Source organism: Zingiber officinale, chromosome 8A (genome assembly GCF_018446385.1).
Source record: "Zingiber officinale cultivar Zhangliang chromosome 8A, Zo_v1.1, whole genome shotgun sequence".
Taxonomy (NCBI): Eukaryota; Viridiplantae; Streptophyta; class Magnoliopsida; order Zingiberales; family Zingiberaceae; genus Zingiber; species Zingiber officinale.
The window spans coordinates 131,556,946-131,580,467 of record NC_056000.1 but is presented as its reverse complement, the minus strand read 5'-3'; the positions used below and the strand labels follow the sequence as shown (position 1 = coordinate 131,580,467).

The following is a 23,522-nucleotide window of genomic DNA, read 5'->3' as shown; positions in this document are numbered from 1 at the left end:
AAGAGGTCAACCGAATTGGCAGCTACGTTTCAGCCAAAGATCTCTCAGAGAACAATGGAGAAAAGGTAACACAACTCCAAGCACGAATCAAGGAGCTGATAACTCAGCTAAACAATCTCGGAGAATCAGTAACAAACTAAGAATCGATCTGGTATGCGCTCAACGCCTTCCCAAGAACTTCAGAATGAGTGTCCTTAGTAGATGCATACTACATCCATATGGACTTTGAAGTAAGTAAGCTAGAAAATCTATTTTCTACCTTCGAACTTCACAATTCTTGAATTACAGATTCAAAAGACATAGAAAAGACAAACCTCAACGTTGCCCTAAAGGCAAGGACGGAAGATCAAGAGTCCGAGACATCCATCGATGAAGACGAAATGAGTCTACTGATAAAAATGTTCAATAAATTTCTTAAGCCTAATAAGTTTAAATCACAGTCAAGAAGGCATCATCGAAACAAAAGAACTGTCCGATGCTACAACTGTAACGAAGAAGGGTACATCAAGGATGACTACCCAAAATTGAAGGAAAAGGGCAAGCACAAAAAACCAAGTTCCTCTATATACAAGACCATGAAGGTCACTTGGGATGATTCTTCATCCTCTAATTCCGAGGTAGCAACCTTCTCGGGACCAGCGTTAATGGCTAACGATCAAAAAGAAGATGAGACCATCTCAGAGATAAGCATAGATGAAGGGGGAGGATCAGAAGAAGAAAGCTGCGATGAAGGGGAGCATAAAAAATTGAGGTAAGTGAGGTACGTGCTCTAACCTCCAAACAGTCTTTTCATTTTATCAAAGTTCTTACAAGAGACTTAGTGAAATCAGAAAACGGATTGCTGGGTTAAACATAATATTAGATAACCTGAAATCAGATAATGAAAAATTAAAATTACAAATTGAAAATTTGAAATCAGATACATGTTGTCAAAAACCAAACATTTTTAAAAAGTCTAACCTTAAAATTTATGGAAAATTAAATTGGTATATTAAAAAATATCAAGGATAACTTAGAAGAATACCTAAGGATATGTACCTCCTAGATATCTAACTAACCCAGTAGGAAGTAACCTCTATTGGGTTCCAAAATTCTATCTAGATTAAAACTTTCCATTAATCAAAGCTTTCAAAAGAAATTAAATGTTTCAATTTCTTAAAAGGCTTTGTCTAGAAGTGGTTGATGTTCCAATAATGAAGAAGGTCTAATGTCTCACCACAGTCTGGAAGCCGATTATCGAATTAAATGTTTAATTGATAAACTGACAAGCAATTAAGATAATGCTTTCAAATTCTTGTCAATTATTTAAGCGTTTCAAGTTTTTTTAGAAATTTCTAACTTGGAAATTGTTTCAAATTTTGTTTAACTTGGAAAATTTGAAAATTTGCAACTTGAATTTTTTTTCTTTCTCGAAATTTTTTAATCTGTATCTTGTTTTTTTTATGTGTACCCTATTTTTATGTGGTCAAAGGGGGAGAGATAAGTACAAGTTTAGGGGGAGTTAGAATATTTTGTCAAATTATTTTATTTTATTTTTTTTTTGAATTTTAATAGATCAATTCATTTTAGTATTGCAATTTCTTTTTTTTTGCAAACTTTATGCTTGAAATGATGTTAATTATGTAATTTCTTTAAATTACTTGTTTATTTTACCCTAACTTGAACTTGGGTCAATGCGCATCAAAAAGGAGGAGATTGTTGGATCCCGTGGTTGTTTTGATATGATCAACCAAGTTAGGTTGGGTCCTGTTTTGTTTTAATCCCTGTGTCTAAGTGTGCAGGAGCTTAGGAACACAGGAAGTTGAGCGGAAGACGCAGTTGGCGAGAAGGACGACACAGGAAGGGAGCCGACCGGCTCGGTGCGTCAGAGGGACGAAAGAGCTGTGGAAGAGTATACCGGTGGACGAGAAGAATATACACGATGTTCAAGAGATGAGAAGTCAAAGCGGAAGCCTACTCGAGGACAGCCCCGGCCCAGAGGCCGGGCAGTCCTGGGCGATTGCCTAGGGCCCAAAATTTTTAAAAACTCATGTATATATATTTATATTTATAATATTTTTTTTAGGAATTAGGTTGCAACCCTAATTCTTCAATTGTCACGTAAGAGTCTGATTTCTACGGCAGCGCCGCTTCACTTCGCCGACTACTGTGCTCTGCCCATGACTCCTCGAGGCTGCGCACCTGCGCCTTTGCCTCTGTTCTACACAGTTTCCAGATAGCCTTGTAGTTTGGATTGTCATTTAGAGGAGCAGAACATTTATCCTTGTATGCTGGCCTGCTGGATTCCTCTTCTCTTCATCGACCTTTTCCACTCTCCACATCCAGGTGTGTGCTTCTAAATACTTTGAGTTGTCTATCTTTGATGCTTCCCATTCCCCATCCTATTCATCATCCCAATCTTCTGACTTCTAGCTTTGTCGTGTCATTTATTTTCCCCCAAAATAAGAACTATTATCATATTTATCAAATAAATATTTTGTCAATAATGGTAGATTGAAAATTCTTTTTCTATACAAATACAGCCTAATCTTTTCAAATATCATCTTTAAAGAGATATTCATTTTCTTTTATATTTCCATTTGGCCTTCTGATATTAACATAATGAACTATTATATTATATATTTATAGGAGACTCATTTATCTTCATTATGAAAAATAATTTTCTACTTTATTTGTTTTGTTGCATTTTCTAAAATTATACCATAATGTCATACTACTAGATACTGATGTTTGATATGTAATATGTTGATGGAATATGTATTTATGAACTTATGCCCAAATGCACAGTTAATTTAACAATTCAAAATTCTCGTCCAATCACGCTCACTATGTTTGAGTGATGTATGAGGAGCAATACATTATTGACGAAATATTTATTTGATAATAGTTCTTATTTTTGGGGAAAATAAATTGCCCTCATTAGAAAATTGTTATATTTTGGGATTTAATGTTGACTTAATTGTTAAAATAGGTGTTGAGTCTCATTGCCTCAGAGTTTGCTGATTAGTGAGTATTGAGTAGTGAGTTGGTGACTACAAACTACAGTCTATCGTGCCCGAGGCGCTTAAGCTGCTAATAATTTCATCCAGGTGCTATTATTCCTTTTATACTCAGTTGATTTAAATTATAGTTTTACAATTGTTGTGGTTTTGTGCATTATAATATGTTGCCTAAAAAATATATTTTTGAATGTGAAAAAAGGAAAAAAAAAAAAGAAAAGACTAGAACAATTAACCGAATCACAAAGAGGTGTTCTTAATAAATTCTTTGTTAAAAGAACAAGTTCTAATGAAAATATAGAAAATTTAAATATGGATAATATAGATGAGTCTAAAGAAATACATAATGTTACCGTAGGATTGACTGAAAGGAGTTTCTCAAAATTAAAATTGTTAAAAACATATATGAGATCAACGATGTTGCAAGAGAGAATGACTGGATTAACAATTTTAACTATTGAAAAGGAGATTTTAGAAAATCTTGAAATTAATAATATTATAGATGATTTTACATCTAAAAATGTTAGAAGAAGTCAATGTAAATAATTTTTACTTTTATTAAAAAAAAATTGGGACCTATTTTTATTATTTCGCCCTGGGCCTCCTATATGTTAGGATCGGGGCTGCTCGAGGAGAAGGCTGGAAATTGGGTTCGAGTGAGCCCTATTTTGGTTGGTCGCAATCACCCAAGCGATCGGAGCTTCCGAAGGTCTAAAGGAGTTGGAAAAGCAAGGTAAAGACGCCCTCAATGCAATGTTGAGGGTGCCTCCGCCTTCTTCAGGCGGGAGGGCGCCCTCTATGTCTTGGAGGCACCCTCCATGCCTTGGAAGCACCCTCAATGCCATTGAGGACGCCCTCAAACCAGTCAACTTGACCATTTGCGAGTGAATAAAAGTTTATCCACTCATCTTGCCTTGGAGGTGCCCTCCACCTCTTGGGAGGCACCCTCAAGCCTTTAGATAGAATTTCTAGGAGCTATAAAAATGTCTCTGGAGCTAGGAAATAGGATATCAACTCTTGTATTAACTTCCTAGCAACTCTTAGAGCTTTCAGTGTATAAAAGGTTTCTTCGCCTTCAAAGAAGGAGATTCTTAGTGAGTAGTTCAACCGCCTTGGATTAATAACCACCCAGGTTATAACCAAGTCAACTGCTGAGTCTTCTTTAGTTCTGTTATTTTATTGTTGTTGCATTTTTAGAGTTGAAAGAACGAGGAGGATATTTTTTCTATTTCAGACAATTCACCCCTCCCCTCTTGTCGACCTACTGCGCCAACAAGAGGAAGGAATCTCAGACCCAGAAATACAGATGGAGCTTTATTCAGATACTCGTGCTCTTCGAATGGGTGAATATTCGCTAAGATGGAGATTGTTAACCGGTGACTCATATTTAGATGAAGGTCAATGCGATGGATGCTATGGAAGAAAAATCTGTTATGATTTTATATAACAGAATTCTGTTACGATTTTTCATAACAGAGTTCTGTTGCAATTTTTCATAATAAAATTCTGTTATGATTTTACCGGGTCCGGGGTTTATGCATTATTTATAAAGATCATTGTAAACCTATTGTATAATAATCACAAGAATCATGTAATGTGATTCTTTTGTGTAAAGAGAATTCTAATAAAGTTTTGACTATTTTTGTGAAGTACGCACGCCGTCGAACCATGGTAATTCTTTTTCTTTCTCTTCCTCTTCCCTTTCCTTATGTTTCTCTCATTTTGTGCATCTTTATCTTGTTGCTCTATGCGATCTCTTTCTCTCTTCCTCTTCTTCCGCTTTAGAGGTTGAGAGGTGTTGTCCACTCTTTGCGCAACAATAGTAACTCTATCGAGTACTAACCAACTCAGCCCTGCCCGAGGATTAGGACGATATATACTATGTGGTAAAAGGTGATTCGCTCACCCCCATCCCTCCCGCTAATTCATCCTTAGGCTAATATGAAAAAAGTAAATCACGGATGACTACTTGGAATTAGTATAGGTGACTAAGATATAAAAAAAAATATACTCAAACATGCCAAATTTTAACCCAAGACCTCATATAATAATACTTTATACTTCAACTATCACACCGTCCCTAAAGGAAAGAGAATATACTAACAACTACATTGATAATTTTCATCAGACATGACAGACCTAGCCTGCCTCACCTTGAGTAATTTGGTCAAATATTATATTATAAGTAAATGTATTTATTTATTTATTTAAAAATTAATAATATTTATTGATATATTTTATAAATGATATTGCCATGAGATTTAATCATTAAAATTATATTTTTAGACAACGTAAAAAAACAATCAACTTGCGGTATATCAAAACAAGAGTTAATGCCAAAGAGCATATTTTTAAAAATATTTTTTTTTTTCAAGTTATATTTATACATTATTTTAAAAGTCAAAGTCGATTTACATGTAAATTTATTGCGACAGTGACTGAAATGTCATAAAAAATTCAACAAACAGTATTATACTAAACCGCACGAAGAAATTTCAGCATTACTTTTTTCACGTACATAATTTATATAATTTTAAAACTATGTATTATTTTTGTTATACTTTCAATTTTTTATTCTCACTATTTAAAAGTTTATTATTTTTAATTTATACTATAGAGCGTGAATATATTAAAACGGATTGCAAAAGTGATTCAGAATTAATTTTGCTTTAAGTGATTCAGAATTTTTTTAATCTATCGATCAGTTTCAAATAAAACAAATTGATGGACTATATCATTTAAAAATTAAAAAGTTTGATATTTTTTTATTTATAGGAATCCTAAAATTTCATTAATAGTATTAATTAGTGAGTATTGCAACATTGTCTTTTCTACAATTAAACTTGATTTTTTTTAATTTGGAGGCTAAGTGCTCAAATTGGTCGTAAATATTTCCATGGGCCTTTCCCTTTGGAGGCCCAGCCCAATTGCTTTTGACAAAACTCCTTTTTTTCATTCCGCGTAGATTAAATTTTTGTGAATGGCAGATTTTTTTGAGTTTGAATGACCATCAAAATGATTGTTTTTAGTGGTGGCAAAAGGTGGAGTAGGCCCTCCAAGACGAGCCCAGATACTTGCTTCGTGAGAAAAATAGATTAGAGGATGGATCATCTAATCATAATTACAAATGATCTATCTACTTATTATTATTTTTTTAATTTTTTTTTAATTAGAGGATCTGTCCCCTTCAAGATGCCTCCATGCATTTTAGAAAAAAAAAATAAATCATAGAAACTTATTTAATTTTAGTTAATTAAGCGCGACTTTCTTAAATATAATATATGATCTGGTGGTAAGATGTGATCCACCTGGTAGGAAGTAAAAGTGGTCAACATCTAGGGTATATATCCAATCGGGTGAGCTACCTTCTCGATCAGCAGGAAGAGTAGCCAACCCGACACCTTGACAGCTCCGCATGACGCCGAGCTTCTGACGCTCATGAGGCAAAGCGGGAAGAGACGAAGGCTGAGCGGCCATCCCACTCGGCTAACAAGGGGCACGACATCGACTTGGCAGTTGAGGCTCCCTCGCTCGACAGGGTGGAGTCGGACATCAAATCATCGCCCGAGCAGACATCCAGCTCGGCCTGACCTTGGTATCGCTCGGAAGGCGCTAGCCGAGCGGTTCCTCCGCTCGGTGCGGTAGGGGACAAAGGAAGCAGTGGCGATATCGTCTTAGGGACCAATGTCATCGACAAGAGACACGGTTAGCGTCATGGTTAGATAGAGAATCGTACGGTGGAAACTTTCACTGTCACTTCAGGGATATGCTCGTGCTATTAAGATATGATATCACACACGCTTTTCTGACATGTCCATTCTAGGTATGCTTTGAGGAGTGTGCACACATCGGGGAGCCTGCACGCGCTTTTGGAGAGCCCTATATAAGAATCCCCAGGTTTCGACGGAGATACGCTCACTTTTTCACTGTAGCTACAGTTCTCATTTCCTTTTTGCCCTACTTCTTTCGGGCGGAGATCTTACTTGAGCGTCGGATGATCATCATCGGGGAACCCATCCCCAGCTCGGTGTTGTGCTTGTAGGTCAACATCGACGGGAGATCTACGCCTACAGAATTTTCGACCAGTGAATAGGAGTGTCACATCTCCAACGTCCATCGTTTCAATTTTCGGATAAAAACAAATTATATATATATATATATATATACATACTACACTGATCGAGTAAATCAAATCAAAATGTTTCTCCCAACATATATATTAATGGCGATATGGATCTCAAATAGTCAAGATAAGGACTTTCAGATAATACTGAATAGCGTTATGATCATGATTTGGCTGTTCCAACTGTAGAGAACTGTCAAGGGACAGTGGTGCTTAGTGAGACGAGGAACATGAATCAAGAAGCCCTCTGCTATTTGGCGATCATGAGGTTCCTACTGTTGACGAGAGATACAAGTCAGATCACAGCATCAAATCGTGTAGAACAGTAAGATCATTAACCGAGTTCTAGAAATCTTATATGCGATTCTCTTCCACTGTAAGTAATCTGTTATCCAGTCAAACACGCTTCGCGCGGAAAAAAGAATCTCTAAACACCACTTTTTTTTTCAAGGACTAATCGCTCGCATCAATCCCCATGATCAAGACTACAAATCCACTTTCCATTGCTAGTCATACAGCAGAAAAAAGAAAGAAAAAAAAAATTCCACCGTGCTGCCAATTATCCAACCTAGACCTTGTCCCTTCTTGGTCATGCCCTTTAAAACTAGGCCAATGGCTTCCTCTCCTTCCCAAGAACAGCAGCAACGAACGATATGAGTATTACTGAAGGGAAATCACTAGCTTCTACCTCCAAATGTGAGGGGATGGTGGAGCTTAGGAGAGGGCCTTGGACGCTAGACGAGGACACTCTCCTCATCCACTACATCGCCTGCCATGGCGAAGGCCGCTGGAATCTCCTAGCTAGGTCCTCTGGTACGTACCATTTATCCATGCACGATCTAATTTGATCAATCTAATCTCCTGATAGGACTGTCTATATATATATAGGTTTGAAGAGAACAGGGAAGAGCTGTCGGCTGAGGTGGTTGAACTATCTGAAGCCTGATATAAAGAGAGGCAATCTCTCCCCTGAAGAACAACTCCTCATCCTCGACCTCCACTCGAAATGGGGAAACAGGTATGTGCATTTCCTTTGTCAGTTTCCAGCTTTTATGAATCGTTCATGGATGGATATGCATATATTCGTGCGTGTGCGCAGATGGTCGAGAATCGCGCAACATCTGCCGGGGAGAACAGACAACGAGATCAAGAACTACTGGAGAACGCGCGTGCAGAAGCAGGCGCGGCAGCTCAAGGTGGACGCCAACAGCGCGCTGTTCCGCGACGCGGTGCGCGGCTACTGGATGAACTCTGCCACCGCCCAGCAATTATACCAAGTCCCCTCGTCGGAAGACCTGGTCTCCGGCGGTGTTCCGCTCACAGAGCACAACATGTTCGACGAAATGACACCTCGGTCTGACCCAGTCATGATTTCTAGTGGAGGAGGCTACTGCTCCGTGAACAAAGCCTACGATGTAGACCCATGGAATTTAGCGCCCATGTCTGCATCACCGGCCACCTGTTCCGTCTCGGCACACACTACTTGGAGCAAAAACGACGTTCCTGATCAAAGCTGGTGGAGCATGGACGAGTTGTACGACATGTTAAAAAGCTATATGAGTGGAGCAGAATCTAAATTTCCTTTGGGCGATGATAGTTCTAGCTAGTTAGGGGGAAAAGCACACAGTGTGCAGATGAACTTGTATGTGTAGTATACTGCTTCTTTCTCAGTTTCTCTCCATGTACTGATTCTCTTCAGTAACCTTATCAAGTAACTCTCCAACTTCTTGAGCAAAAAGCCAACTACTCTTATGCTCGTGGATGGTAAACACTGTTCTGTCGAGGACTCATGACTCACCATGGTGCTTCTTCTATTAATTATCCATGATTGTCGTTCGAGAAAATTAAAAGGATAATTAATTACTGGAGAAATATTTCTTAATTTGGAGAAGCATCAAAGTCTTACATGGTTTGGTGGATATAAATATGATTCTGACCAATGAGCTAGCAATATTGCTAGTAGCATTGATACCGGGATTAATCACATAATTATCATGTGTACTTGGATTGATCAAAGGTCTTGCCAAGGTGTACCTCATGTCAAAGGGGGTGGTTGGTCGGACCAGTTTCCTGACTCCTTTAGATTAATCCATCCAACTCTCAGGACTTAACTCCTCAGACTCCTCTAGTTCAACTCATTCGGCTTTAGAGATTTAGCTCCCTCGACTACTCTAAATTAACTCATCCGATTCCAAGGGCTGAACTCCACGACAATCCACCCCTCTTGGTCAACTCAACTTCTCGACTGCTCTAGTTGGTCATCTCGACTCCAGGAGCACAGCTCCCCCGACCACGTACTCTGCTTAGTTAATTAAATTCCCCTGACTCTCTCAAATAAACAGACATAAAAAAATGACCTTCAAAGACCAATGTCTCTCACTTAGCTCCATTCGACCCTTCTAACTCCCTGTTTAGTTTCACCGACTAGACAAGCCTACACCAATCGTCTCATCTCTCACGACTCAACTCAATCCTCCTTAGCGAGCCAAACCCTTTGGTCCAATTAATTATATACCTTATAGGCTTGTGCCAACACCAAGATAAACATAACATGTAGGATAATATGTCAGGTGTTAGAACATGTGAATCAGTATGGTTATACAAATACCATTGAGATATGGCGATGTGACATTTCTTTTGGCAGTGTATGACAAACATCCCATCACCAATTAATACATGGAGTGAGATATTCAACCATAGTAATATAAAAGGAGTATGTTCTCGCGTGATCACACATTTACATCTGCATATATATATATATATATATATATATGTTCATTAACTATTCATCTTCTCCAACTCCCCCGTCAGAGATCTTATTTGAGCGTTGGAGTGGTTGAGCTAGGACAACCCCTTACATTACAAAAAATCCTACAAATAACGATGGAATCCTTCACTGAATATTATTCAGTTAGTATTTACCGACGAATTTTAATTCAGTCGGTATTCACCGACTGAAACAACTTCAGTCGTTGATTACCGACGGAATAACTATTTCCGTCGGTAAATAACGACGGATTTAAAATATCAGTCGGAACATACCGACTGAATTTGTTTCAGTCGAAAAATCAACCTTCGGGTCAACAAATTTAGAAGTTTCGGGTTAATGGGTTTAGCGCATTACCGACGGAATTAGTTTTCCATTAGCAATTACCGACGGAATTCTGATTCCGTCGGGCACTACCGACGGAAAATTGATTCCGTCAGTAATTTCCTTAGGTTAACATTTTTTATGAGTTAACGGGTTTGGGTCAATAGGTTTCCGATGGAATTTCGGTCGGTATATCCCGACGGAATCAATATTCCGTTGGTAGATCCTGACGGAATATTTATTCCGTCGGTAATTACCTTTAGTTAACGAGTTTTGGAGCTAATGGGTTTGGGTGAATAGATTACCGACGAAATTCCGTCGGTAATCCCAATTAGAATTAGGGCACGCAGCCTACCTTTCCTCTCCGCGTGAACTTTGCTCTCTTGGTGCTCAGCTTTCTCTCCCGGTGATCTCCTCTCCGCGTCCAGCCTCGTGCCCTCTCCCGTTCTCCGCGGTCGACAACCGGCGACTCAAATATGCTCTTCTCCTCCCTCATCTCTTCCGTTTCACACACACGACGACCGCCACAGCCTGCTCGCGACCGACGGCCCGCCCCAATAAGTATTTTTTTTATTATTATTAGTAGTAGTTCAAGTTCTTTATTTATAATATATATCTTATATCTTAATATTTTTTGTATGTAGGTTTACTCCTGATGGTCATCGAGTAGCGACATATATTAGCAGAAAATTTAAAGAAATAGTCTGTATTTCTGATACTACATGGAGACATATAGACCAGGAGATAAAAGTTTTTTATTATAATGAATTTATGGTAAATAATTTGAATATGTACAATATATTTATCCTTTATTATACTAATTTTTTAATTTTTAATTGTAGAAAAATATACGTGGGAGGATGGACACGAGATAGAATTTGCAGCAACGTGGAATATTTATTGTGCCAAATTGTACAAAGACCTCTTATATTATATGAGAAAGGATGACACAAGGTTAGCTTATGCATTCGGGAGATCTGGGGTGCATGGACAGTCACTTTGTCTGCAGATAGATGACAGACAAAGGCTCTAAAAGTTCGAGAAAATAGGAATACAGAGCCAGGTGGCCCGAGTACAGGATCCGCTCGGTATATATCAGGATCTCGATTCATTGTTGAGCATGCTATGGATCTGGTGAGTGTAATTTAAAGTTATATAAATCAAAATTTTATTTATTAACAAACTTACATAATTTTGGCCCAACTTATTTATGTATGTAGGAGTGTTCTTTAGAAAGACAACCACTTGCCTAGAGATCTTTCTCAAGACTCACCAGAGAAAGGATGACACATATGTTGATGCTCGATCCAAGAACATTGGAGTTTGAATTATTAACTTTGTTATATTTAATCATTAATAATGATTAATTATCTTTAGTAATTGTGTACAATATATAAATCGTATATTTTTTCTTTACACAGGTGGAAATGAAAAGTAGGGGGCTCAGACATCTCAGTTACCAATAGAGGGAGGAGAGTCATAGGATCTATCCACTCAGCAAATAAATGATATTTATTATGATGTTGTGGGTGGAAGGATAAAGAACTCCTCCCTCTACGACTTTAGCTCCCAGACTAAGGTGGTATTTGATCGCTTGAGGACTTCTAGGGGTCGTGCTAGTTCCTTTTCTTCTTCTTCTTCTTCTGAGGTAGAGTCATTAAGAAAAGAAATCAAGAATTGAAGACTCAAATGACTACGATAGATCAGAGGTGGGAGGAGAGGTGGGATACTCAGGAGCAGACATTGGCTCAGATGCGAGCAGTCATTGCTAGATGGGACCAGTCACAGCAGCCCCAGTCACAGCATGATATTGAGTCACAGGAGATTCGAGACCCATCAGACCCTGCTGATGATTAGATTTTCTGAGGTATGTTCAAATATAACTTGATTTTTTAAATTTATCATACATTAAGTAAAATATATTTGTTCTATTCGGATATTATTAAATATTTATCTTAAATTGTATTACATTTTTTCAGGAATCTGTATTGAAACATTCATCGTCACTATCATTGCATATCCAAAATATAATCCAGATATTTTTTTACATGTAAAATTAGTTATATATTATAATTTTTGAGTTATATATTACATTTGTATCGATTCGTTCTAATTAGGACCCCTTGTATTTGACTTTCACAAGATTATATTTGGATATATGTAGGAGATGTATCATGGTAAGTATTTTGGATATGTTGTATTTACCTTTTACTTGTCATTCACTTTGGATAATATGATTATGAGCATGTTGTGTATTTGGATACTTATGCTTGTGTTTTGTACTGAATTTTAGACATTTGGCCAATTATGATTGTATTTCATATTGAATTTTGGATATTTTAATTGTTTGTATGTTGTGAGTATGTTGTAGGAATTGTGATTTATGTGTGGTTTGTGTTTGTGTTGCCATCGTTTGTGATGATTTTTGTTGATATGAAAATTGTATATAGGATAGCATCTAAACAAGAGAGGTGCTGTTGAAATTTAGCAGGCATTACTGACGGAATCATGATTTTCGTCGATAATTTCCGACGGAAAGCATGATTCTGTCAGTAAAATATCAAATCTATACAATAGTGTATCGATAAATTACTGGCTGAATGATGGTTTCCGTCGGTAATTGTCGTTATCTTCCATCTCCTATTTGCCGACGGGACAGATTTCTATCGTTAAATATTATCGACATAAATTTATATTTCCGTTGGTAAATATCGATTGAATATCATTTCCGTCGGTAAATTCCGTTCCCGACGCAATAACTTTCGATGTTACAAATTTCATCGTTATTCTGTCGATAATCAAAATTACCGACGGAATTGTGACTGAAAATTCAGTTGGTATTTACTCTAATTTTTTTAGCGTTATCTCCATTACCCTGTTCTTCTCTCTTTTCCTCATACTACATGGACCCCCTTCATTAGCCGATTCTCCCTTCATATATAGTATGGACTTCGTCAACCAAGAAAATAGCTCTCCGGTGGCTCATCCTCTTACGGTCTCAAGGAGAAACAAGCATGAAGAAAATTAGTACTTGATTATTTCAACATCTTGCTACTTAGTCTTGATGCAGATAGCATATGCTCCGACTGATGAGTGACTTTTTTCTCCCCAAAACTGGGAGTGTGAAACATATTGACAAAAGGCGAAGAAAATATTCGGTTGAATAAACGAACGGAGGGGGACAAGTGTAGTCGCTTAATGCAATCACCTGACTTTTTATTGAAAAAAGGTGAGCTGTGAAGTGATATTATTGTCATCTACGTGTGGTGGGTGATATGGAAGCCTTCAGCAGATACAGAAGTTCAAAACTAGTGACAATTTTCCAAGAAAGCTGACGAAAAAGAGCTTTGGCAGTGACTAAGAGTTCCAATTAATGCCGTGTGGGAATTGGGATGGTAGAGATTAGAGAATTAGGTGGGGAAAGGAGGAAACCTGATGCCATGAATCATCATTGGAAAGCTCAATTGGTCATGTCAACACCATTAATGATAATCATAGGGATTCTGTTTGATTTCTCTTCTGAGATGTGAACTGAAAATTTCACACAAATGAGCTAGCCAGGAGAGTAATCATGTTGCAAAGTGGCTTTACGTAGATTCTTTAGATGCATTGGACAATGGACATGTGATGTGAGAGTGTGGGGATGGGATGCGTGCATGCACATGAGCAGGTGCAATCAAATCAAAGATGTCAGAATCAGAGAGTCGTGAAGGGACTCAACTACCTGCTTGGGCCACAGCATTATGTCGATGTCTGCAACTACTGATTAGTACTCTACAGCTTAGTTCCAGGAGATTCCCTACAGTTGCAGTCGTTGTGTGTACATAGTCATGGGCACTCTGATCCCCAAGAAGGGAAAACCTGGGGCATTTTGTCCTTTGGCTAAGTGGAGATCTCGCTGAATCTGAGGGGAAGGCACATGACTACAGAAACTGCAAAAGGAATTGTCATTCATTTCCAATTCCTGAAATCCATGCACACAATTTGAACACTGATATTCCCATTTCCCAGATTCAAACTAATAATGTTCTCTAGTGTCTACAGACCTGCGTATTTTATAGAATAGGAAACGATACTGAGCTGTGTCAAGATGTGATAAATGCTACTTATGGAAGGTTAAATTCATCGTAAAAAGGAACTCAAGTTGAGTCCAGTAAATCTTAAGGCCTCCACAATGCTATAATGTTATAACACTCATCACTTCATCAAAAAGTATGGGGTCCACTGTCACATACTCATTATAACAACCTCCTTCTTTCCCCCACATCCCTATTAACATTAACACTAATTATTTATGGGTCCCACAATCCACTCAACCATCTTAAAATTATATCATATTAAATAAATATATTTTAAATATGTTTTAAAATATTTAAGTTATTATTTTACTTTTATAATTTATAAATTATTTCATACTCATTATTACTTTTTTTAATTTTATAATTTATAAATTATTTAATAAATAAAATTTTAAAATTATATTTATAACATGGGGTGGGCCAGCCCTGGCCCACCCCATGAAGCTTGAACGCGTTCAGAACACTAAACGCGTTCAAGCGATTAATTTTAACGCGCGTTCTGTAACGCCGCGTTAAAGCTACAGTGGCGTTATAACGCCGCTTTAACGTGGCGTTGTGGATGCTCTTATACACTCATTCCATAGAAGCAAAGTTAATCACCGGCAAATCAGTTACCATGACACTTGTCTCGGTCCAATCCTAACATCTCTTCTAGTTCAACTCCAAATCTTGGCATCATCTCTCAGTCTCAGCAATGGACTCCCTCTCAGTCTTGGTGACAAACTCCCTCTCAGTCTTGACACCAAACTTCCTCTTAATCTCGGTAACAAACTCCCTTTTAGTTTTGGCGACAAACTTCCTCTCAGTCTCGACAACATATTCCCTCTCAGTCTCGATGATAAATTCCTTCTCAATCATAGCAACCGACTCCCACTCAGTCTCAACAACTGCCTCTCTCAGTCTCTCCGCTACAATAGTTGACATCATCTACGTTTCAACCTCATTCGCGGACGCTCTCGCTCAGCATTGGATCCTAACATTATCTCAATCTCAGTCTCAGATTCAGACTTTGTTTGTTCTTAAGATCACTCCATATTGACATCTCCTTTTTCATTCTCAAGACTGGCCTACGCCCCATATAGACTTGCTAATAGTGACTGCAAATACTCAAAGATGCGTGGCATCTTAAAAATGGGGGAGCGATTACGAGGTTGTCAGATCTGATGTCTTAGATGCTCTCCTACGAATACATGGCGCTGGATGAACGGAGAGGCAACTAACGGTTGTTGGATCTGATCCCCTAACCGGCTCCCACAATGATAATATTTTAATTGATGTGGAGAAGCTCTCCTAACAACCATATAAACACTTGCGAAAGTAATGACAAAGGATCCCCTCAATTTCTAGAAATCCTATACTAGGTTCTACTCTTCTTCTCATATCATCTCAAGTAAATCCTAATTTGAACGTTGGAGTGATTTTAAGATCTGTCCTTCGGCCACTCTAACTCTCTTTCGGAGTACATTTCAAGAACTTCTCATCTTAGTCACCGACGATCTTTGAAGAAAGTGTTCGTCAATAAATTCATTGACAAATGACTTGATCATCCACGATATTTGACTGGAACATAGTACTTTTAGTTTTAGTGCCCTATTAAATATCATTTGCCCATATGCTCTACTTAGAATCATTACTTCAACGGTATGTCTACTTGGAGGGAGGTTAGGTAAGGAAAGATTGGCCAAGGATTCTTGTCCAAACATGGTCTACTTGGAGAAAGGAAAGGAAAGGAAGAGAAGAAAATAACCAAATATTTGTTATCTTCTCCATCTCCCAAATTATCTTCTCATCTTAGTCAAGACTTAGCGCCACCACCAAATCAACTCGATCTGGCCTCTTCCCTAACATATCTTTTTTGTTTCGTTTTTTTTTTTTGTAATCTAAGTATTTGAGGTTTGTTCACTTACTAATAAATCCGTAACACAACTTATGTATACTCAGAAGCCGGCCTTTAAGATATTCATCCCATTTGACGGCGAGGTCATGGTGTTCTCCTACGTACTAGGGTATTTTAGAGATGTTAAGCCACTATATACAATCCCCCTCTGTCACTTTGGCACACACCTTTACTCTTCTCTCAAAGATGAAGTAAACGGTGATAAACATGATCAACATGCCTCACAATTATCCATTATAATAAAATACTTATTTGGGTTTAATATACTGGGATGGTCTTCTAGTTTGGCAAACAGGGTGATTATAACATGTTGATTAGATTGTATTGGGTATTGGCTAATTAATTAATCTTTAATTGGATGTGGATGAAGATATCAACTTTTTAAATTACATTAATTATAGCTTAGTGAACTGTCTTATCCAAACTAAGTTTAAGGCCTCATCTAAATCTAGATGTCGTGCGATTAACAGTAGTGACGATTAGACCCGTGACGATGATATCGCATCATTATTCTTTACTGCTAATATTTATGCACTAAAAAGTTAGCAAATTGTTAATGGTCTTCGTTAGTTTTTTTTATTTCTTTAATTATATATACATATATATAATCTCTAGAAGCAAGATCTGATACTTGCATTGCTTGTTAAATTCGTATAGAAGATACAACCATATCTATAATTAATCAGAATCTCCTTTGATTAGAGAATGTAATTAAATTAGAGCATCGCCTTTAGATGATGGAAGACACTAGATTAAACTCCACTAATCAACACTTTAATGTACATTTTTATGCAACCCCAGACTTAATCGAGTTGCTTGAAGCTGTGACCGAAATACGTGTCTCAGTGTGGCTGGCAGGTCAAACGTTAGCTATCATTGTAATCAACAAATATAAATTATTAATTATTTTCCTTTTTTAAAAAAAGTAATCACCAATGATATATGGTCCGAGATCAAGTGATGAACTGACTCTCAATGTATCCGTAACCGAGATCGCTCTTAGGAAGTCCGATGCGCATCATGTTAGCTTTTATCGGATCGGCTTATAATGCCAGGTCAAGCAATTGTTAGATCTTGCTGTTGCCAGGTCAGTTTCTGTCGGGCCGAGCAATGCAAGGACTCTAATGAAGGCTTTTTGGGCGACGGTGATTCGGTAAGGAAAGAAAAATGATATGTTTAAGGAAAAAAATTTAAGGATAGACATATAAAATGATGAGATTCATAAAAAGTAAAATGGTGAGTCATAACTTTATATATCTATCCTTTAATTTTTTCTTTGAATTTTTTTTCCTTCAGTATATCATTACTCGTAAGGAAAAAAAGATTATATGGGAGATCAAGATGAGCCTTGTGAAGACTCTTCCGACAGTGAAACCGAATTCTAAAAGAAAGATAATATAATATAGAAGTGAAAATAGTAATATATATATATATATATATATATATATATATATATATATATATAAAAGAAATGGAAAAGATGACCAAGATTTATAAGGAGGTATCTTTTTCCTCTTCACCAAAGGCAGATATAGAGCACTTATGACTGACCCATCACAAACTAGTCCTCTGGTAGGGAGGGACGGGCTGGGAAATTCTAACACATCCAATCTAAAATAAATTACGGACTAGACCGACTAATCCACTAAAAATAAAAATAAATAATTCATTGAACTTGATCATATTTTAAATAAATATTTTTTAAAAAAAATCTTAAATAATTTTTTTAATTCTTCATTTCATACGTATATATATTAGCCACAGCGACACCAAAAAATTCATAATATAAATCACCATAAGCCCTAATTCAATTTTGAAAAAAAAAAAATTTTCGCACCCGCAAGCCAACCCCAGCCTGCCACCGGTCAACCCACCTGAACCCGCACAAGCTAGTCCTTTTAACTCCTCTTTTAATGAATTGATACAATTTCAACTCCATCAACTTAAATTATTTGGTGAGACGGGTCAACCTAACAGGTTCAATCCAAATTGTCGATTCTATCCAAAGGACACACCTTTTATTAACCTACTCCGTTATAACAATTGCTCCGCGCGATCTCTTTTTTCCCTTCCTCTTCTTCCGCACGTTAGAGGTTGAGAGGTGTTGCCCCCTCTTTGCGCAACAATTGATATCAGAGCTTCAGGTTTTGGCAGATTTCTTCAACATGTTGGGGACGACTTCTGCGAAGTTTGATATGGTGAATGATCCTGTCGGGAAGCTGAGAAGACGGACCTGCTGGCGTGACGTGTCTGGAAGGTTGACCGCATCCCCATGACTCGGTGGTGAGATGTCCTCTACGTTAACCTAGTCGTCAGAAGTCCTCCGGTCAACAATGTCTGCAACCATCGACCGGGTTGCCCCGGTCTCTGGTACCCCGGTGCTCGAGGCGATTCTACAAATATATGAGCAATCGAATAATAGTGAAACAGTGAAATAAATGTAATGTGAATATGATGATGTACCCTGGCCCCGGGGGCCACTCTCGGATGGATCGGTGAGCTGGTCGCGATGCGGATCTGACCCTCTCGGCTATGCGGGGTAGGTGGATGTGAGTCAACTGAGGAGTTGGGTCTAGGAGCAGCGACATGGAATCCGATATAACATGTATCCACAAGGCAACATGTAAGCCAAAATATGTCCTCGGCTCGCAGGTCGGTATACGACACACACTGACGGCTCATAGGCCGGCTAGTAAAACATCTCACAATCATAGTAGTAATACAAAGAGCAAAACATCACGGCTCGATGCCCGGAAAACACCACAGATGTCCGGAAACACCGCGGTGGGCCGGATCTATGCCAAAAGCGGTGGAGACAACAAATGTACAGCCGTTGAAGCCGACTGTCGAGACACCGGAGTCAATTGTAGGGCTGTCGGAAGAGGCGGCAACGGCTGCCGGTGGCGGTGGCTGCCGGCGGCGACACCCGCTAGAGATGACAGCGATCTTCCTCAGTGGCATCAGTGTCGGCGAGGAACGAGCGTGGCCGATGACAGAGGCGGCGCAAGTAGCGTCCTTTACTGGACGCGCTGGAGGCGAAGAGAATCATGAGGAGGGGAGGAGATGGCGTCGAGGAGATGTAAAGAAGAGGAACGACCATAGACGCTGGTGATTAGCGAAGTGCGGCGGAGCTTCCTTCGTCGAGTCTTCTGGCGGCGGACCAAGACCAGCGAAGCCCCTTGATCCCCCATTGTTCCTAGCGGCGGCTCCCGACAAAGCACCCCTCCCCCTGGCGGCGACGTTGAGGAGAAGAGGAAAGGAGGTATAAGAGAGGAGGAGGGGAGCGCCGGCAAAGGGCCCGAGAGGGAGAAAACCCTCCTTGGCTGGCGGCGGAAAAATCGTGAAGCCCCCCTCCCCCCGGCGGCGGAAAAAGCGTGAACCCCCCCGGCGGCGACACTAAGGAGAAGAGGAAAGGAGGTATAAGAGAGGAGGAGGGGAGCGCCGGTGAAGGGCCCGAGAGGGAGAAAACCCTCCTTGGCTGGCGGCGGAAAAAGCGTGAACCCCCTCCTTTCTGTGAACAGTGCTTTAAGCACTAAAACCCTAAAGCTCTTAACCCAAGAAAGGACGAAAATGCCCCCTTCCCTCTCCTTAATTCCTCTCATGCCCTAAACTATATCCGGATCAGTGAAGTTTGACGGAACCGAAAACTTTGGATTATGGCAGAGAAGAGTTAAGGAGTTGTTGGTGCAACAAGGCATGGTGAAGGCACTAGGAGAAAGGAAACTGGAAAGCATGGAGAGATCAGATTGGGAAGAACTTTAGGCGAAGGTAATAGCAACAATCATACATTATCTTACAGATGATGTGATGTACCATGTCATGGACGAGGAGTCACTGGTGGTAGTTTGGCAAAAGTTGGACAATCAGTACATGTTAAAGTTATTAACAAACAAGCTATATCTCAAGCAGAAATTATTTGGGTTAAAGATGACAGAAGAAACTGATCTGAACCAACACATCAACGTATTCAATCAAATTGTAAGCGATCTAAAGTGAGTTGATGTGAAAATCGAAGACAAGGACAAGACATTGATGTTGTTGAATTCTCTACCTTCATCTCCTACGTACGAGAATTTGGTTACTACTTTGATGTGAGGTAAGCAAACTCTTAAATTGGAGGATGATACGGTTGGTAACGGAGGGGCCCAAGAGAAAAGTCAAGGCCGTGTGGCGGTCAAAAGTCACGAGGAGGTGGTGGTCAATAGTCAGGGCTGATTGGCGGTCAAAAAGGCAGGCTAACAGGGCAGTCAGGGCTCAGCATCGGCAGAACCAGGCGGAGGCATGTCAGGATCGGCAGAGCTGAGCAGGAGCAGCCCGAGCTACAGACCTGCAGTAGAGGGCCAGGAAGTACAAAGTGCAGGATGCAAGTCGGTATTGGCAGAGCTAAGCAGAGGCCAAGAACTAGAAGTATAGGCCAATGGGTCAGGGTTGGCAGAGCTGAGCAGAAGCAGCCCGAGCTACAAACCTGCAGTAGAGGGCCAGGAAGTACAAAGCGCGGGATGTAGGTTGAAGATCAGCGTAGCTATGTCTAGACAGTTAGGGCTGTAGGTCTGCGAGTTGGAGGTCTGGAAAGGCGAACCACAGGCGCAGGCTGGTGCGGGAACACAATAAATCGGAGGAGCTAAGCAATACGGGAGCGGAGAATCTCAACGGTCCTTCAGGGATAATCATTACATGCGGGCGAAGGCGGAGGTTCCTGAAACGAAAAGATGCCCTCATAGGCAGTAGTAGTCTGCCAGCTGTCTCTCACTACAAGACAAAACCCAAGTGCGAAGACGGAGGTTCCTAAACAGAAAGATGCTCTCACAGCAAATAACAGCGCGACAGGTGTGCGGGACTAGCGGACAAAGCGGGGCGTCTAACGTTTTCTGACAAGAGGGCAGGTTCTGGCAGGAGGACGCATAAAAGGGGAGAAAGCCCTCGTACGCAGGTACGCGCACACACTCTCTCGTCACTTCTTTCCACAACTATTTTTCCTTCTGCTTCTCTCTGTTCTTTCTGGGGAAAAAGGACCTGACTTGAGCGTCGGAGGGCCTGATCGGGGACTTTTTCCCTGGGTTTCGGTCCCTAACGTGAGAGGGGAGATCGTCTGAGTGTGCGCAGGGTCCTGTAGCGGCGTCAGCCACCTGTGGGGAGCCTGTATCGCCCGCGACTTCCCGTCAACGCCCAGTCCACCGCGACCGGCCTCTGTCCGACTCAGCCTCCGGACGGGATCAAATTTGGCGCCGTCTGTGGGAAAACAGGAGCCTGTTCCGGAGCATGAAGATGGAGGACTCCGGTCGAAGCTCTAGCCGGAGGGTCAACGTGACTATGACTGCGGGGGAATACGAGCTTTTCAAGGAGGTTAGGAAGCAAGCCGCCTCCGAAAGACAAGGCACAGTTTCACGACCCCGCCTAGCCCCTGAGGCATCCAAAGAACTAGCTCCCGCTTCCGACAGGAGCTCAAAGAGGAAGCAGCCGGAAGAACTTCCACGTGCTTCATTCCGAGAGCCCCGTCGCGATTATCATCGGGCTGGACCTCGCGGGCGCAGTCCAAAGAAGGAGGAGCCGCCAGCCTCAGTGGCGGAAAGCTCTCTACACCCGCCTCGGGATTCAGGAAAGGGGAAGGCCGTGATCCTGGCTGAAGACCTGCCCGAAGATCCTGACGATAAGGTACCTTTCTCTGACCAGATCTTAAAAGAAAGCTTGCCGAGGGGTTACCGAGCCCCAAACATTGGAGAATATGATGGGAGCAAGGACCCAGAAGAGCATCTGAGAAAGTTCAAGAACGCGGCTATATTGTATCAATATAGCGATGCCGTCAAATGCCGAGTCTTCCTGCACACTCTGTCTGGATCGGCGCAAAAGTGGTTCGATGGATTGCCCCCAGAATCCATCAGTTGCTTCAGGGACTTCAAAACGGCCTTCCTACGCCGTTTCGCTAGCAGTCGTAAGTACCAGAAAACCGACCATTGTCTTTTTGCTCTGAAGCAGGAGTCAACTGAGCCCCTGCGAAGCTACATCAATCGATTCAGTCAGGTAGCCAACGACGTCCCCTCTGCCACCTCTGAGATACTGATGAGCATCTTCTCCCACGGATTGTGAGAAGGGGAATTCTTCAGAGATCTCATCAAAAGCCCCGCCCGGAGTTTTGACGACATGGTAGAGAAAGCCTCGTGCTACATCAAAGTGGAGGAAGCGCAGGCCGCCAGGCGGAAAGCCGAGAAGACGATGGCATCAGGCAACCGACCTGAAAGAAGAGCACCCCAGCCACCCCAGCCCTTCCAACGCATTCAGCCAAGGCCTGCCCCCCAGCCCGCGCAGGGAGCCAGACCAGCTCCGCGAGTCGCCGCCATACAAGCGCCCAGGCCTGGACCAAGGGGAGCACCATATTGCACATATCATCGGTCCAGGACGCACGATCTCAGCAACTGCTTCCAATTCGCCCGGGATTCTAGGCGAGCTGCGGAGCAAGGCTTGCCTCCCCCGGCGCTGGCGCCTCAGATACAGAGAATGGAGGAAGAACGGGCTGCAGCTGGACGTGCTCGGCAGGCCCGGCCCGACCTAGCTGGCCCATCTAACCAAGCTGGCCCCGGCGAAGACCGAAGAGAAGCCGGAGAACTTGATAATCGGGGCAACGTGGCTGTGCGAGAGATCGGTATGATCTCAGGAGGGCCCACTGACGGGGACTCAGGCCGGGCTCGTAAAGCACATAGCCGGCGACTATATGTGGGGGCCGTGGGATGCAGCTATGAGCAGGCATCTGGTCCTGTCCTCAGCTTCGGGCCCCAAGACTTGGAGGGGTTAGAGCTGCCCCACGATGACGCCCTCATAATCAGGGCTGTTATTGCTAATAGCCGAGTGGCTCGGGTCTTTGTGGATACTGGGAGCTCGGTCAACATTTTATTCAGGACTGCGTTTGAGGAGATACAGATCGACGCCGCTGAGCTCCAACCTGTAACCACTTCCTTGTACGGATTCACAGGTAATGAAGTCAAACCCATGGGGCAGATCAAGCTGGCCATTTCCATGGGCACTGAGCCGTTGGTGCGCACGCGGAGGAGCACTTTCATTGTGGTGGATTCGCCCTCCTCCTACAACGTTATCCTGGGGAGGCCAGCCCTGCATGAGTTCCGGGCTGCCGTTTCCACGTTTCACCAGAAGATCAAGTTCCCGGTCGGCGAGCAGGTCGGGGAGGTCAAGGGGGAGCAGAAAGCGTCTCGTAGCTGCTACATAGATATGGTCCGAGTAGAGGCGCGCAAAAGCCGGAGGACGCAAGATGGGGGAGTACACGCTATCCAAGAGGAACCGCTACCTATCGCTGAAGAACCGATTTCTTGGGAGGAGGTTCAGC

General features: G+C 41.3%; 1 protein-coding gene across 1 annotated transcript; it reads left to right on the top strand.

Annotated features, from left to right (window-relative positions):
• Window positions 1–7,608: 7,608 nt before the first annotated feature.
• Window positions 7,609–8,845, top strand: LOC122012894 (transcription factor JAMYB-like). Its single transcript, XM_042569555.1, has 3 exons — window positions 7,609–7,935; window positions 8,011–8,140; window positions 8,222–8,845. Exons 1-3 carry the CDS (start codon window positions 7,776–7,778, stop codon window positions 8,727–8,729), a joined length of 798 nt encoding a protein of 265 aa, XP_042425489.1. The 5' UTR covers window positions 7,609–7,775; the 3' UTR covers window positions 8,730–8,845.
• Window positions 8,846–23,522: the final 14,677 nt, after the last annotated feature.